Source organism: Diuraphis noxia, unplaced genomic scaffold, assembly GCF_037042655.1.
Source record: "Diuraphis noxia isolate RWA-SAM2 unplaced genomic scaffold, SU_Dnox_SAM2 contig0001, whole genome shotgun sequence".
Classification (NCBI taxonomy): domain Eukaryota; kingdom Metazoa; phylum Arthropoda; class Insecta; order Hemiptera; family Aphididae; genus Diuraphis; species Diuraphis noxia.
Window position 1 is genome coordinate 106,188,882 of NW_028301711.1, and position 18,692 is coordinate 106,207,573.

General features: G+C 31.3%; 1 protein-coding gene across 1 annotated transcript; it reads left to right on the plus strand.

Moving 5' to 3' along the window:
- The first annotated feature begins 1,177 nt into the window (after positions 1-1,177).
- Positions 1,178-6,393, plus strand: LOC149063170 (uncharacterized). The gene is made up of 7 exons (XM_089216548.1): positions 1,178-1,270; positions 4,340-4,578; positions 4,642-4,866; positions 4,964-5,380; positions 5,469-5,797; positions 5,961-6,120; positions 6,186-6,393. Coding segments are annotated over exons 1-7 (1,479 nt in total). The 5' UTR covers positions 1,178-1,268; the 3' UTR covers positions 6,293-6,393.
- Positions 6,394-18,692: the final 12,299 nt, after the last annotated feature.

Here is an 18,692-nt window from a genome sequence, read left to right on the forward strand (position 1 = left end):
TTTCTTCAAATTGCAGAAAATGGCCGTTCGCAAGTGTTAACTTCTCCCGGGGAAATAACGTCAAAAATCTAGCCGCCGGACCGGGAATCGAACCCAGCCCGAGTAACAATTTTAAGGTTTAGTGTCGGTTCTGGAGTACCGTGCATGTAACACAGTGCACACACTGTCCTAGAGTGCAGGATAAATTGTTTATGGTGCACATTCGGTGCTCAAGGGATTTTATATACGGTTAAAAAAAAAACCGTGTCTACTATGCGCAGCCGTGCAAACCATGTACTGCGCACCAAGGGTACAACCATGCATAACTCTACGGTGCAGTTAATGTGTATTGGTGTCTGTTTGAAACCATTCTTATTTTGCGTACATGCCATTATGATGCTACGGTGCACAAAAATCTCTGTACATCAAAAGTGTGACGGTGTGTAAAATTACCGTGTTGTCACCGTTCAGCAGTGTCTATAAATATTGTTAATGTATATCGTCGGTGATAATGCAAATACTCCGCAACTCCAAAAATACCAAAAATGAGTTATATACATCAATCTTTTCAGAAAAAAATAACCTGTATTTTGTTGTAAGGTATACTAAATATCGTGTAAAAACTTTAATTTCCAAAGAGGTTATAAACTGTGAAGTAAGAGCACGTAAATCCGTTATCATTTTTTTTGATGAAAATACTCCACTGTATATCCGTTATATTAAATATGTGTATCAAACACAGACAACACGGTATAGGAAAAAAAAAGAAATAAGAAATCAAAGCGATCTTTAATAACTATAGAATTCATTGGTTAATTAATTAATTAATTTAATTCTGTATAATATACCCTAATATAATTGCCCTAAATATATTTTTGTGTCTCCTGAAAAGTTGACTTTTTGGTGTTATATATATATAAATGTATCCGTATTTATAGCGTTATACAATAATCATATAGTATAATAATATAATTTTTTTCAATAAATATCATAGCTGTTATCACTTATAATCTTTAATAGTTTAAACTATGCGAGTATGCGACTTGTCTAGTTGTCTATAATTATTGAGACGTGAAAAGTCATGTTGTACCAAGATACTCAATAAGATAATCATCACGGCGTACCTAGCTCTCGATCGTCGATATATAGTGAGTGCTATACACATATGTTTTCACAATTAATACTCATTGATGAAGTATAAAGATTAATTAATCTAAATTATATTATTACAGTCTATACCATCAAAATAATCAAGATCACGTACGAGTTTTCTGGCTATAGTACCTATCATGTAAGTTCCTTATATTTATATTTATAATAGAATACTAAATAGGTAAAATATATATATCTTATTAAGATATTATAATAATATATTTCACCCATTCTGTGCTTATATTTTATTGCTCCAAATATAAATTTGTGGTGTCACTTTATAATTTATATAATAAGTACCTATAACAGATTGTATATTTATCAAATAGTATGAGAATAGAAATTAATAACCATAAATGTATGACATATAGTTAAATTGTGTGTATATAGTTATTATATGATTATTATGTTATGTTGAGTTTTATTAGAGGTATAGTATATTATATTCATTAAATTATATTATTATAATTATTGCAATTCAAATTGTTTGATATATTGTTTTAAAATATTAAGTACCTATATTATTAAGTAAGATTAGGTAAATTGAATTATATCAGTTAAGTAACCTAAACATATACTGCAACTGCTACACAACTGCTTATGTATATTACCTATGTTAAATATTTAGGTATATAAGGTACTTAAATGGCTAAATGTATCAAATATAAATTGTACAAATTATAATATAAAATTACTAATGTACATTTTTGTATCGTTCATTGTTTTAAATAGTATTAAAACTATCAAGTTGTAACTATAAAATGTCATACTTGAAGAAACAAAGCAAGTCCTGCCGTTATCTACAGCGTAAACGAGCAGCAACTCAAGCAGTAGCTTTGTTGATGTCCTCGAGTGAAGATGAAGATAATGTGACTATTCAGACTCAGACTCCGCCATTAATAGAAGAACATCAATGCAATAATACTAATAATAGTTCTTTACCGGAAAACATCAACAGAGAAAACCTACTCTTCTCTGATGATTTTGAGACTAACAATATTTTTGATGATTATTCACAGAATACTGATAGTAGTGGTGAATCTTTAAGTTCATCTATTGATCCTGTTAAGGATATTCCAAGTCTTAGATTAGTATTAGCACAGTGGGCTTTACGATGTAACGTTCAACATAGTACTTTAAACGATTTATTACAGAGTGTTTCTATTTTTCCTGAATTTCAAGGATTACCTAAAACTGCACGGACATTATTAAATACGCCCACTATGGTTTCCATCAAACATATTAAAGGTGGTATTTACCATCATTTTAATATCAAAAATGAATTGGAGGATTTAATAAGGACTTATGATAATCTGCCTTCTTTATTATATTTGATGGTTGGAATCGATGGATTGCCTATTACAAATAATCCTGTAAATCAATTATGGCCAATTTTAGGTTATTTTAGTAATATTGGATATAAACGGCCACAAGTGTTTATTATTGGTGCTTACTGTGGAAAGACAAAGCCTTTAGATTCAAATGAATTCCTTACAGATTTTGTCAATGAATTAAAAGATCTGTCTGTGAATGGTTTTGTTTATAATGGAAAGTGTGTGAAAATTATTTTGAAAGGACTTATCTGTGATGCGCCTGCAAAATCATTTGTACTCAACATAAAAGGCCACAATGGCAAACATTCATGCCTTAGATGTTTAAATGTAGGTCACTGGATAAATAACAGAGTTTTTTTTCCTGAATTAGAATCTACTTTAAGAACTCATGATGACTTTATAACATATTCTGACCAACTTTTTCATACTGGTGTAACCATACTATCAGAAATTCCAAGTTTTGATGTAGTTCTATCCACTCCATTTGACTACATGCATTCTGTATGTATTGGGTTGATGAAAAAATTATTATTGTTTTGGACTGGAATTCACAAACATCATCAGTCACTACCATCAAATTTAATTTCAGTGTTGGATGAAAAATTAACTTCATTGAGTTCATATATACCACAAGAATTCCAAAGGAAACCAAATTCAAATAGTCGTAGACATCCTTTGCGTGATGCAAACAGATGGAAAGCCACAGAGTTAAGGGAATGTCTTTTATACACAGGAATAGTGATTTTTCGCGAAATTCTTAGTAAAGAAGTATATGAACATTTTTTAGAATTATCTTTTGCTATAAGAATATTATTAGCTTCCAATATAAACGAAACTTATGTAATTTATGCTGAAAAGTTGCTTAAACATTTTGTTAGCACATTCGCTTGTTTATATGGTGAAATGTATATGTCCCATAATGTTCATTCGGTTCTCCACTTAGTTGGAGATGTAAAAAAATATGGATCATTGAACAATTTTTCCGCTTTTCCTTTCGAGAGTTTTATGCAACCATTAAAAAAAAAAATTAGGTCTGGTATGAAACCTTTGCAGCAATTGGCTAACCGTTTTGCTGAAAACCGTATTAATCATATACATTTTAAAAATAAATCATCACAATCAAATGGTCCGATAAATGCTTATTGTAAATTAAAGGAAAGATCTTTTACCACAAATTCCTGTTTACCACAATATACTGGATGGAAAACCAACAAGTTTACAATAAAGATTAACAATTCTGATAATTGTGTGAAAATTAAAAATGGTTCTTTAGTACTTCTAGAAAATATTGCAACATCAAAAACAGATAATAATAAAATATTAGTTATAGGACGATGCTATGAAAAGATACAAGATTTTCTTACCACACCATGTTCATCACAATTGTTGGATATTCACGAGGTGCACCAATTGGGTAGTTTACAATCATGGTCATTAGAAGATGTTGTAAATAAATTAGTTAGATTACCTTTAAATGGTGATAAATTTGTTCTTATTCCATTTGCCCATGATACTTAGTAGAAACTAGAAATGTTGATACTTTTTTTTTTTTTGTAATTAAGGGAATTTTAGTTTATAAATTAAATATTATTATATTATTACCTAGACATTATTTATAATATCTTTTGGTGTTGTATGCCATTTATAGTATCTAACCACTCACAATATTTTTACTAAAACCATTTAAATAGTTTTTGTTATTGTTATTTTCAAATAAAACAAATGCTTTAACGATAAAAAAGTCTGTTAAACTGGTAAAATTGGTTTATATTTTAAATCCATATTAAATTATATAAATTAAAATTGAAAATTTATATCTTTAATCTTTATAAAAGTACATGCATATAGATTCATTAATCATTATATTTGTATAGGGCTTGGTCTGTTGTTGAATTTCTTGAGTCAAATGAAATTCAGCATGTGCCAAGCAGTTGGATACATATCAACAAAATGCATTTAAATTATGGTACTTGTTGGTTTCCTAATACTAAAAGTAGTAAAATAAATCCAAAATTTACCTCTACCCAAATTTCAAAAATGATTATAAACTGCATGGATCCAAATGAATGTGATGGTGTGTACTATGAAATAAAAATAATTGCTGGTCCTTTTGGTAAGTGATAAATTATTTTTGTAACATTTTTTTTTTGTATCTGGAAAATTAAAATGTTTACAGATAATGAAATGCAAGCCAGAAGAGTTCTTAAAGCTTTATCTGGCCCTGATGATAATGATGATAGTGATAAAGAAAGTGAAAAAAGTCCAAATACAAATTCAAATTTTATCAAGAAACTAAAAATGAGTGTCGATCAAGTGTCAACAAATGTTAAAGTTCCACATAAATTGCCTAGTCCACCATTAATTAAAATGAAAAAAATGAATCATGAAATTTCTGAAATTGGTACCTATATATAGTATGATTATTTATTGGTATTTATAAATTAACATTATTACAATTTTTACTATTCATATTTTGTTTTACTGTGTTATTTTAAAAGCGTTTACATCTACACCAGTTAGCATTGAAACTACTACGATTTTATCTGACAATGATCTTAAAGCCAATAAAACCACTCATACAGAATCTGATGAAATCTGCAGTGATGAAAAGACAAATAATGAGAATGATATTGTCATCTTATCATCATTTTTAAATTCTACTGATGGAAATTATGAATTTTCTATTGATGATGACGATGAAGAATTAAAAAACATCATGAACATGTCTATACCTGCATCATCCACATCTAAAAAGAGAAATTTATTTGATATTACACCTTCACCTAGAATCCAAACAGAAGAATCACCTAATGACAGTGATATGTCGTATGATGATAAAATAGAAGATTGTGATACAAATGAGAGTAACTTAACAAAAAAAGTGTGTGATCGTTTTACATATCAGTCAACTAAAGGTAATGAATAAAACCAAAATTATACTTGTAATCATTACTCTAATAATATTTACATTTATTATGGTATGTTATTTTAATTTTATATTAGATTGTTGTTGCTCAAAATTAGAAGAAGTACTTAAGTGTTTTGAAAGGCAGGAGGATAAACAAAAAAAAAGAGATGAAAAGATTTTGACTCATCTGCTCATGATTAATGGAGTAAACGCTAGGTTGAGTTCTGCTCTTCAAAATAATTGCAAAAAGTTGGACGCAATATTAGCAGCAGACAGTAGAGTACGAGCGTTGGCAATGCCTACACCAAAATTGCCATCACCATTCATGGATCTCCTTCCAATAAACACTATTGAAAATCTTGAAACAGTAGAATCATTAATATGTCAAAGTTCACCTGATATGTTAACTTCTAGAGAAGAATTGGTAACAATGATCTTTATGTTTTTTAAATCAATATTGTATATAAATTTAAATAATTAATATCTGTATTATATAGTATTGTATATAGTATTATAATATAAATTAAATAAAAAATATGTAGGTATAGTTAGGTACTTATATTTATTTTATGATTTACATTTATTAGAAATCATTCATTCTTTTGAAAGTTGGAAAATTGTCACTTAGTGGAAGTATACGTGGTGCCATAGATATTTTGTTTCTACCAAATGTTCTATCGCAATATAGCTACAAAGGTAAAACCAAAAAAAATTTCATGAAACTGAATCTCTTTTCATTGATTTATGGTAAATATATTATTCTACATTATAAAATAAAATTTTAAATTAATTAATTATTTTACTTGTTGCAGAGACATTGTCTGGATTTATTTTAACTTCGGACGATGAAGCAACTTTTCATAAAGTGTGTGACAATTATCTCCGCCATTCGTTGAAACGTGTTGAAAAAATAATATAGCCCAGTTTCTATTTGTTACATATAGGTACATAGGTAATATATTATGTTATATATTAAAATGCTAATATTGTTATAATAATGTACCTATTGTTTTTATTACAAGTTGGTTTTTCTATTTTTATTTAAAAATATTTTCTATATACAATGAAATATATCTAGTTTATAATATTATGTTATTTTTATTAAATATAATAATATACCTATGTTTAATGTAAATATTTACATTTTTTATTACAAGTTGGTTTTCTATTTTTATTCAAAAATATTTTCTATGTATGATGAAATATTTCAAGTTTATAATATTATGTATGTTTTTTTTATTAACTTTAATAATATACCTATGTTTAATGTTAATATTTACATTTTTTATTACAAGTTGGTTTTCTATTTTTATTCAAAATATTATGTATAAACTGTACAATGTTATTTAAATAACAACAATCAAAAATATTTAAATACTATAAAATCGCCTAAGAATTCTATCTAAGATAGTGGCCCGATAGGTAGGAATTAGGATTTAAAGCATAGGATGATAGGGTGTTTCAGGTTCGAAACCGTCACACTCCCTAAAAGAGTTTGCGTTTTTTTTTTGTTTTTTTATCACTGTATGTGCACGGTATTTTTCAACACTTGTACACGGCTACGACACTGTACTTTTATTCACTCTAGCACGGTTGTAACACCGACTCTAGTCTAACAAATGAACAATAATTATAGTTGCACACTAAAACGGTTCTTGAACCGACTATTGAGTTTTACCAGCACGGTGCTTCCCATGTAATAAATTGGTATTAATTTTGATCAAAAACACAGTGCTGTGAACCGTTATAGCATGGTAACAAAAACCTAAAAATTGATGTAGGGCACCCAATGTACACCAACATTGTTACTCGGGAGGTCTCTCGCTTGCCGGGCGATTGCTCTACCACTAAGCTACCCGATCGCATAGACCTAAGACGCTATTATCCCCAAGTTAACGGATGTTTACACAAGTAGACAGAATTGACCTGTAAAGTGAAAGCCAATTGAATCATTTCAAAAAGATTTGGAACTGTATCTTTAGATATATTAGTTAGTAACTCATTTCATCAAATTTTTCAAAACAATCATCTCACATTTCAATTCATAAGGTATTACTTCAAACAAATATATATATTATATATATATATATATATTTATAAGTAATGATGATCCTTCAAAGTTTAATTTTAACAAGTTGTCTATTATTCGTTTTTTCAATAGTAATCACTTATTGTTTTTTTAATTTATCAATATTATAATATAAAGCTTTGCGTGGTTTTTAGGGGGACTTTGAATGTTTTTTAAGGGGGCTTAGCCCCTACAGCCTCTCCCCCATTACAGCGCCTATGACAGACACACACACTTACACCTACACTAAATGTGTTACAACTCACAACCATATTATCAACTTATACTTATATGTTTTCTTAAACAGTTGTTTGTCTGTACCTACATACATAACACATCAGTACCTAGGTACCATTTTAACTACAAACAGTTGAGTTCTGCTAAATGGCTTTCTACTGAATTCTTTATTAATTGTAAAATGTGTACTACGGATTTCATCATTCCACATGCTGTACTTATATCAATGCTCCCTATACTTTAGAACTAACTGTACATCGTATATGCTTAAGTTAACTTATTATTATGTATCACCATGAATTGCTATTAACATATAAATGTATTTTTTGTTGTCTTAAACACGCCATTTATAAGATATAGAATTTAAAAAATGTACATAATGTACTTATAACTTGCAATCGAATATCTTTTAATGTTGTTATATAATGTTTATTACTATATACACCGTGAAAATTGCTGATTTTATATGTAAGATAAAGTAAGTTATCAGTGGTCAAAAAAGTAGTTCTTCTGTTTTGTTGTACTGCTCAAAACAAAATACAATTGAATAATTTGACCGTATTAATATTTTTTTGGTAAAACTGTGTTGTACTATGTTTCTATTGCATAGTTCACACACGCACTCAATAAAAGGTACACTTATACATTTTCACAATAACACAATTACATAGTACTCACATTATACCACAAGTATCTGATACAAATATTCACCTCCGATGGCTCAGACTATCTACACTTACTTTTTTTTTTTTTTTTTTATTAATCTCAAAAGACCGCGGCGGCTCTGGCCATTGGTCTACATTGCATTACAATATTACAATATTATTATTAACATTATTAATATTATAAATAAAACATAAGTATTAACATTTATAAATATATATACATAAGCCATAGAGGTTATATTACATTGTATAAGTTGGTTTTTTTTAAAAACATAAATAATTTGAGTGTTGTGGTTGCTTCCGGGCTGAGTATTTCAAATAGATGGGTGGTGCCAAGGATTTGTATTCGGTCTTGCTGGTATTTTCTGCACTCAGTAAGTATATGTTTAACTGTTAGTTGGACCCCACAGGTGGTGCAGTTGGGAGGGTTCTCTTTAGTCATAAGATGTCGGTGGGTATATGAAGTATGACCAATTCTAAGTCTGTTTATTATTGTTTCTTGTCTTCTGGAACATCCGGGAGGAGGAGGCCATGGGATAATTGATTTTTTGATTTCATTGAGTTTAGTTGTTTGATTAGACCAATATTGTTGCCACCTATCGATTGTGTTATTTTTTATATATTTTCTTGCGTCGGAATAGGGGAAATTTGGTATGGTGATTGCTTTGGGTGATATGTGTGAGAGTTTGGCGGCCTCGTCAGCTTTTTCGTTGCCTGCTATATTGCAATGTCCGGGGATCCACATGAAGGATATGTGTTTTCCGGCAGATCGTGCAATGTGACAGGAATTTTGGATGTTTTTTGCTATGTCAGTAGGGTTGGTTATATTTTTAAGGCTTGTTAATGCACTGAGTGAGTCACTAAGTATCATACATAGTTTGTCGTCAACTGATTGTGTAAAGTATTTGATGGCTTCTAGTATTGCTATGGCTTCGGCAGTGTATATTGAACATTTGTCGGATAGTTTAATTTGAATTTCGATGTCACCACATATGATTGCAGCTCCAACTCTGTGTTCAGCTGTTATAGATGCATCGGTGTATATCTGTGTGTGTGGCTCGGCTTTAGCTATGATTTCATTGAAGATGTGTTTATATATATAAGGGTTTGTGTCTTTTTTAGGGAGGTGATGGAGATCGAGATTGATGTCTAGAGAAATTAACCAAGGTGGCTGAAGGCTGATAGTTGATGGTATGATCAGGTCTAGGTCAAATTTATCTTGAAGATTTTTAAATATCCTTGAAGAAGATGAGGATATTCCTTGTGGGGATCTATATACTCTGGCTGCAAGTAAAGTTTTCTGCTCTGCCCATATAAGTGATAGGGAGGGTATTCCTGCTATGTTGGATATGCTGTCAATAGGACTTGAACGGAACGCCCCTATTGACAGTCGCATACCTGAGTTATGGAGTGTTTCAAGTTTTTTTAGGTGCTGGTGTTTCGCTGAAGAGAATAGGAATGATCCATATTCTAATTTGGCCAGGATGAGAGCTTTGTGAATCTTGATAAGTACCGAGGAGTGGGCTCTCCATGATGTATGTGATAATGTTTTAATTATATTAAGTCGATTGGTACAAGTTTGTTTAAGTTGTAGAATGTGGTGCGTCCAAGAGCACTTTGAATCAAATGTAATACCGAGGATTTTGATATTTTTTTCGTTTTTGATTTTGTGTTTGCCCATACTAATTGACATTTTATTTTTGTTTTTGTTGTTAAATATAATGAGTTTGGTTTTTTCGGCTGAAAATCTAAACCCTGATATATTAGACCACTTTATTAGATCGGTTGTAGCGTCTTGGAATATTTGTTTTATTGTTGTAAGGCTGCTGCTACGACATAATATGGAGAAGTCATCAGCGTATAACATGGGTATGATAGGCTTTGGTATTTGTTTGGATATATAATTTATAGCTAGCAGGAAAAGTGTTACTGATATTGTAGAACCTTGGGGGACTCCATTTTCTTGTATATAAGTGTCGGATAAGCAGTTTGATGATTTTACTTGGAAGGATCGTTCGAGTAATAGGTTTTGGGTGAAGTTGATTAAGTTCCCTTTGCATATTATTTTGTTCAGTATGTGCATTATTCTGGGCCTCCAGGTGGTGTCATAGGCCTTGGCGATATCGAAACTGATCAATCCTAAACTTTGCTTGTTGTTCGTAGCTATTTCGATTTCATTTTTGATGCTTAGAAGATTGTTAAGTATGCTTCTATTTTGTTGAAATCCATTTTGTTCAGTGGAGATGTATTTTATTTTTTCTAGGTACCATATGATTCGGCGATTAATGATTTTTTCTAGTAATTTACATAATGTGCAGAGTAAAGTGATGGGGCGATAGCTTTCAGTGAGATGTTTATTCTTATTGGGCTTAAGGATTGGGATAACGAATCCATGTCTCCAGTATTTTGGGAATACGTTATTATTCCATATGGTATTGAAAATGTCTAGTAGATGTTTGATGCCGTTTAGTGGTAAATTTTGGATAAAAACATAAGGGATACCATCTGGTCCCGGACTTTTGCTTTTATTGGTTCTCAATACCATTTCTAATTCTTCCATGGTTATTGGGTAGTTGATTAGGATTTGTGTAGCATCGTTTGGATCGATTGTGTTTAGGGGAGAGTCATATCGATGACAGTTAGTTAGAAATTCATCGTCGTAGTTGGAGGTACTTGAGTTTTTTTGAAAGAATTCTCCAATAGAGTTGACTACTTCCTTTGGTGTCGTTATGAGTTCTGAGTTAGATAAAAGCTGTATGTTGCTTTGTCGATTGGTTCCTTTGAGGGATTTAATTTTGCTCCAAACTACTGAGGGATCGGTCTGGGTGTCCAAGCTGGATGTGTATGCTTTCTAGGATGCGGTTTTACTGCGTTCAACTAAAAATCTGGTGCGCGCTCTATGGCGTTTTAATTGTATGAAATCGTTTGTGTTGTGTGTATTTTGATATTTTTTTAGGGATTTGTTTTTATTTATAATAGATATTTTAATTTCATCGTTCCACCATGGGACCCTGGGTTTTTTAATTTTGTTGTTGGCTATTCCTATGGACATTTTTGCAGTTTTATTGATGAGATTTGAGAATTGGTAAACATCATCATCGATGTTATCTTTGGATGGGGGTTTGAGTGTTAATATATTGTTTTCAATTAGACAGTTGAAGAGGTTCCAATTGGCATTTTTAATTTTCCACCTCGGGGGATAGTACAAGTCGTTTTTGTTTGACGGGTCGGTGAAGGTTATTTGGATGGGAATGTGGTCGCTGCTGTAGATATCTGGTAGAACTTTCCATTCGAGTTTGTGTGCAAGAGCAGTATTAGAGATAGAAAGGTCGATAGCGGAAAATTGCCCATTTGAGGGATTTATTCTGGTGGGTTGACCGGTATTTAGTAGTACTAGATTGTCTTGCATGAGGAGCTCTTCAATTATTTTACCTCTTGGATCAGTTTTGTAAGATCCCCAGTTAAGGCTGTGACTGTTAAAATCACCTACTATTATGAAAGACTGTGGGAGTTGATTGGTGATGTTTTCTATGTCGGTGAGTGTGAAATATTTTTGATTAGGTAAATATAGGTTACATATGGTTATTTTATTATGAGGCAGGGTTATTGATACCGCAATAACTTCTAGATCGGTGGTTATTTGTATTTCTTCGCTGGGATATTCTTGGCTGACAAAGATGGCTACGCCACCACTAGCTCGGTCACATAAATTGCGGTTTTTTTTATAAATATTGTATTGGGATAACGAAGGTTTGTTGCTGTCTGTGAAGTATGTCTCTTGTAGACATATTATGGTCGGGGTATAATCTTTAGTAAGCAGTTGGAGTTCTTCAAGTTTTGAATAGAACCCATTCAAATTCCATTGAATAATATTTATCATAGGTTTGGAGTGCAACTTTGATAAGTTTGTGTAATATATATTATTGGTAAAGTTTTATGTGGAGTTTTAGATTGATTGAGCTGGTTGGGCTTGGAAAAGGAGATTAGACAGTTTAGTTAGTCGGCTTTTTAATGTTCGATCGGTGACCAGAGGTCTGATTTGATCTAATATGTCCATTAATTGTATTATGTCAATATTTACCTCTTCAGTGAGTGAATGTATATTAATAGATTTATTTGTGAAATTTTCAAGTATGTATAGAAATTGAAGATATGAGATGGGTAAATTGTCACTAAGTGTAAAGTATTTTTCTATTGGTTTTTATGTTCATTTTTGGTTGTGCTGTCTAGTCTGTTAGCTGAATTTGATCTGGAACGAATTTTGGCTTTCTTTATTGTTTTTTCTTTTTTAACTGTGATGTTTGAGGGTATTTGGTCGTTTGGAGAATCGGGTGGTTTTAATGATGATGCATCGGAGATTGGTCTTTTGTATATGTCCTTTTGTGTTAACATTGGAGAGAGTTCATCATTATTATCGGAGAAAAGAGGTGCCTCGGAAGTGATTTCTAAGGACCAATCCATATTTGTGGGTATCTGATTTCCCTCGAGTTGGGAGTTAGAGGGAGAGGAATGTGTAACATCTTCTGTAAGTGCGGTATGTGTTTCGTAAGTGTTGTTGAGATCGTAGGTTGCATTTGTGTTGATTATTGGTTCAATTGTAGGATTTTTTTCGGGATTTTTTTTACAGTTATTGGATGTGTGCCCAGTCCCTTTGCATAGAAAACATGTTAATCAGTGTCGTCCGTGAAAAAAATTCTAAATTGATTATCTTTTTGGGTGATTAGCATAGAGCTGGGAAGTTTGGGGATGTCTTCATGGTTAATGTACATTTGCCTGCGAAAGCTCATGATATGCCCGTATCCTTCCATGTTGATACCGGCTTTAGGTGATTAATTTGCGATGTGGGATTTATATTTATTTGTTTTAATGCGTCCAATATTGCTCGGTTAGAGATTGACGGGCATACGTTAGATATAACAACGCGTTTGGTCGGGTTAACCAGTCTGCGTATTTGAATTAATTGATCATTTATTATAATAGACTGGGTTTGTTGCATTAGACTGTCGAGAACTTGTTTACTAGATAAAAATATACAGAAGCGTTGGTTTGAAATACGCGAAACGAAGATTATGTTGATAGGTTTGACTATTTTTCCGATGGCGGTTATGTACTCAATTTGCGGTATTCCATCGATAGAATTGAACACTATCGCTTGTTCTCTGCTCGGAGTGTTTTCCATAGCAGTCACAGATGCGAAGTTCATGCTGGTATTTGTGTGTGTAGGTATAGATTTAATCGCGTGTGCGATTGCCGTTTGTGAGTCATTAGTGTGGGATAATTGGTTTGCGATAGCGGCGGAGACTGGTGTGTTATTTGTGGAGCGGACGTGAGTGGTCGGGTGTTGATTCTTGGACGGCGAGTCGGGTGGAGAATGGTTGATAGACGAGTTAGACAATTGCATACTTTTGTCGTACGATATCATGACTGATTTTGTGGATGAAGAATTGACATTTTTTTGTGTAGGCATTGCAATTTTTTTAATTGATATGTTAGCGGCGGAAAGTTTAGATGGTGCAGAGGTATTTGTTTTGGTTTTGGGCGAAAGGCCCGAGGTCCGTCTATTCATGTTAACTATGAATAGTAGGCGCGTTATGTGTGGTGATAAAATTGTTACAGAATCATATTACCTGGAACGCCCGATGTGGAGTAGGTATGTGCTATCGAGAGCTATAAAACGTTATCGCAGAGCACACGTGTTGTACTGTCGGCTGTAGAACACGAACTGACACTTACTTTTATAGAGTGCTTATATTTTATAAATATGAATGTACAAACTCATCAACTCATCTTATATCTGTATTTTAACCTAACCGTACTTCAATTGTATTGCACATACAAACATACCCCATAGGCGCAATTAGAGTAAAAAAATTGGGAGGCCTTCAGCCCCTCACATAACATTGACGGTGTCGATGGCGTTTCCACGCGTGGGTATTTATCATGTACCTATACACTATACACTCTTGATGATGTAGGTATTGTTTAGGTATGTGTGTAATTCACTTAATGTCATTGGCACGTCGGACGTTTTTACGTTCATCCTTACCAACACAAGTAGTCCGTCGGTTTCATTTCATTGTTATAAGTAATTTTTAACATTTATCCTTTAATTTGTATTGTTTTAGTGCACTCGACAAAAATGAAAGTGTGGCTGATTAATTGATTAATTATGATATTGAGATATTGTATATGATATTATATTTTACGTTTCATGTGGGGCACACTAAAGGTCGACTTTTGATTACCGACTCTCTAATACGAATTGATAGACGCTCGAACACGGTTTTCGAATATTGCCGTCTTCGATGGATTACCACCACAAAAACCCTTTATTATAAATCCACATATCGCGACGTCAATCGTATTACCTACTCATATCGTCTACCATTATGGTAGTGCAACATTACAGGCGCTATGTACATAATTCTAACCATATAGTCTTCGAAATCGGCATTCACTTGACGTGACTGACTTGCTAGACATTTAAATACGGCATTCGGCTTTACGCTTTTCGTTTCGACATTCATAACAGCACAAGACTGGACCGTATCGACTGTTAAACTGGAATTTCAAATTTGCCGCTTTCGAAACGATACCTCTACGCCTTATCAGAAATCGTTATCACCTGCTACGACTTTTGAGTATTGACCATCGAGTACAGTAAAGATTTTAATAATTCCAACGACTCTGTCTCCACCATCGATACCCACTTTTCACCGACCAAGGGGGTTTGGGGGTATATTACTATGGCATGTGTACAGGATTTTATAGTGCACTCATTTGGTGAGCAATGACAATAACAATTATTCTTAATTTATTCTCTGCCAAAACACATCAGACATTGCAATGTATTCGCATTCGTCTGTCGGTTTCATTTCGTTTTTATTGGTACTTTTTAACATTTATCCTTTAATTTGTATTGTGACGGTGTGGCTGATTAATTGACTAATTATGGTATTGAGATATTGTATATGATATAGCATTAAACCTTACAGTTTTGAACGTTTCATGCGGGGCCCACTAAAAGGTCTACTTTTGATTACCAACTCCCTAACGAATCGATAGATGCTCGAACACGGTTTTCAAATATTGTCGCTTTCGATGGATTACCACCTCACCGGTGGGCCTCATCAAAAACCCTTTATCATTAATCCACATATCGCGACGTCAATCGTATTACCTACTCATATCGTCTAGCAGTATGGTAGGACGTAGTGCGACGTTACAGGCGCTATGTACATAATTCTAACCATATAGTCTTCGAAATCGGTATTCACTTGACGTGACTGACTTGCTAGACATTTAAATACGGCTTTCGGCTTTACGCTTTTCGTTTCGACATTCATAACAGCACAAGACTGGACCGTATCGACTGTTAAACTGGAATTTCAAATTTGCCGCTTTCGAAACGATACCTCCACGCCTTATCATAAATCGTTATCACCTGCTACGACTTTTGATTATTGATTGACCAGCGAGTACAGCAATGATTTTAATAATTCCAACGACTCTACGTCCACCATCGGTACCCACTTTTCACCTACCAAGGGGGTCTGGGGGTCTCCCCCAGCTAGCACGGGGGGCTAGTATAAGTATAAAATATGATTGTAAATTAACATGTGAGCTGAAGTAGGTAATTGCATTTAAAATTAAAAAATATAATACTTATATTAAAATGTTAAATGAAAATACATATTTTACCTTTATTGTATGTTTGTTTTTAACCAAGAATAGAGTTTATTTTTAATTCTAACTATTAATTAATTTAAACAGTAGCCCATTTAAAATAACTTAGTTTAATTTATCATAAGCAATTAATAAACATGAAAATATATTATATTTGGAGGTTATACTTTTTCATATTCTGTAGTTAGTATGAGAACCGATATCAAACATTTAATTTGATTTTCTTAAACAGTATAAAATATGTTTTGAATAAAACAACTTCTGACTCAGGTAAAAGTAATTTATAAATTATAAAATATTCTTACTTCACCTTTTGTTCTTAAAAATTTTAAAGCATCACATGAGTCAATGGCATGATTATGAGTCCATACAATTTTGATCGAAGCATTTAGTGGAGGCGAATATTTTAAATAATCATTATTTTTTCTAGTGTTTTTGTTATTTTTTTTTAACAAAATATCAATCGAAGATAAACAACCAGTATTACGTTCAGTAATTTGGTTAGTACTTTTTTTTTTTGAAGTATGGTGACAGATATAATACTTATGAAAAATTACCCTACACAATGTAAAAGTATTGTTTTTAAATATAATATCTTACAAATAATTGCGTTTAAATATTATATTACTTGGTTGGATTTTGAAATTCAAAATTAAATATATATGATGTATTAGTGACTGCTGTGAACAAATGTATAAACTTTTTTGCAGATTCATTATCGTCAATATTATTTGCCCTAACAATATACACATTAGTTTCTATATCACTTTTTTTTTCATCAATTACACACACAAAATTGTCTTTGATTTTATATAGATACTCATTTAATAAATCAAAATTCATTTTCTTAATTAATAGTAGAAAAGTTCAAACTTTTAACTTATGTAATATTAATGTTATCAATTAATATTAACGTTATCAATTTTGTATAGTATTTATTTATATTCAACTTAAAAAAAATAAAAACTAATAAAAATAGTAACTAACCTGATAGTATCATCATATTATAGATTAGATATTAATTAATTACACTAAACATTTGGTTGTAAAGTGTAGGTACATTGTATATTTACCTACTTACTAAACTTTAGTAACTAGAAGCTCTAGAAGAATTAATTCTGGTAAAAGACCAAATAATCAAAGCCTAAATACAAACCAAAAAAGACCTCATTAACTTAGCTACAATATGGCTAAAAACCAGTTGAACGCCACGAGTCATGGGAAAAATCATTAATAATATTTTATCTGATATTTAATATTTTTAATTGTTACTTTATGCTAATTGTTAACTGTACCTATAAATCAAATTAAGTTTTTAAAAAATGTACTTGTTATTGATTATATCTACCTACTTAGTATTTTATTTTATTTTTTATATGTGTATTGTGTAGTATTAAATACCTACTTATTACTTACATTTTACTATGATAATATTATAAATACTAATAAATTAATATACTAATTGTCAGATAGTAATATTAATATACTAACTACATAATTTGTAAAATAAATAATAATAGAACAATACTATGTACATATGATATTATGAATAAAGTAAGAACTTAAAACGAATTAATGAATCAATTATAGTATATCATAAGTATATCATATTATGAATTAAATATTAATTAATACCATTAAGCATTTACTCAATTCAGTTATAAAGTTTAGGTACATTGTGTAATTTAAAATCAATTTAAATCAACGTTAATAGGATTAAAGATAATAATATTTTGTCTGATATTTAATATTTTTAATTGTTACTTTAGGCTAATTTATGAATAAAGTAAGAAGTAACAATTAAAAATCAGACAAAATATAACAAAATATAATATTAAATATATAACGTTAATATGATAAAAGATAAAAATATTTGCGCGGTTTTTTCAAATAAGCCAATGAAAACAGCTTATTTGTGTACGGCGCTGGGACTCTAGTCGGTTTGGTAATACCACAGAACAATATAGAATAGACAGTCGATCAGCTGTGCGGGTTTACGTATCCCTACGGTATGAAGTATTGGACTCTAAAAATTGTACCGTATCCGTAATCTGATAGGATGTTGGCAACGTGTATCCCTCTTTGTTACGAAATTTTAAAAACGGATATTAACCACCTGTCCTGTATGGCTGTATATTCTGTATCCCGTAATCCGTAGTTGTAGCGTTTTCATATATTATTAGTATTATTACTTATTAATTTATTATTCATTTTTTTTTGTAATTAATAATTTTCATTATGGTTGTAAAGTGTCTGGTATGCCCTAACAAATATGGGCCATTATCCCAAATCAGCTTATCCCAAACTAAATTTATAATGTGATAGTTCTTTAAACCTAGTATTCTATTCTAAATTCAATATCCTGTTATTACATAAGCCATTAATTAAAGTATTTTAATATTTTTTTCATTAGTTATTAATTAAATACAGGGCCAGCGCTACCTTTTGCGAGGGCCTGTGCAAAACGTATTTAATTTATTTAACCAATAAGGCAATAACTATAGTTATCTATAATTTATAGACTATAGGTGTAATTAAAAACGAAAAATTATCAAAAATACATGTCCCAAATAAAATAATTTTTTTTTAAATAAATTAAATTTAATATATTAAAGAGTTAAGCTCTTCCATAATGTTGACCCTAGTTACATCTATGATGTTTA

Coding starts and splice junctions, on each gene's coding strand:
- LOC149063170 (XM_089216548.1), top strand. Junction 4,579..4,641: donor AATAATTGCTGGTCCTTTTG/GTAAGTGATAAA, acceptor AAATGTTTACAG/ATAATGAAATGCAAGCCAGA. Junction 4,867..4,963: donor TCATGAAATTTCTGAAATTG/GTACCTATATAT, acceptor TTATTTTAAAAG/CGTTTACATCTACACCAGTT.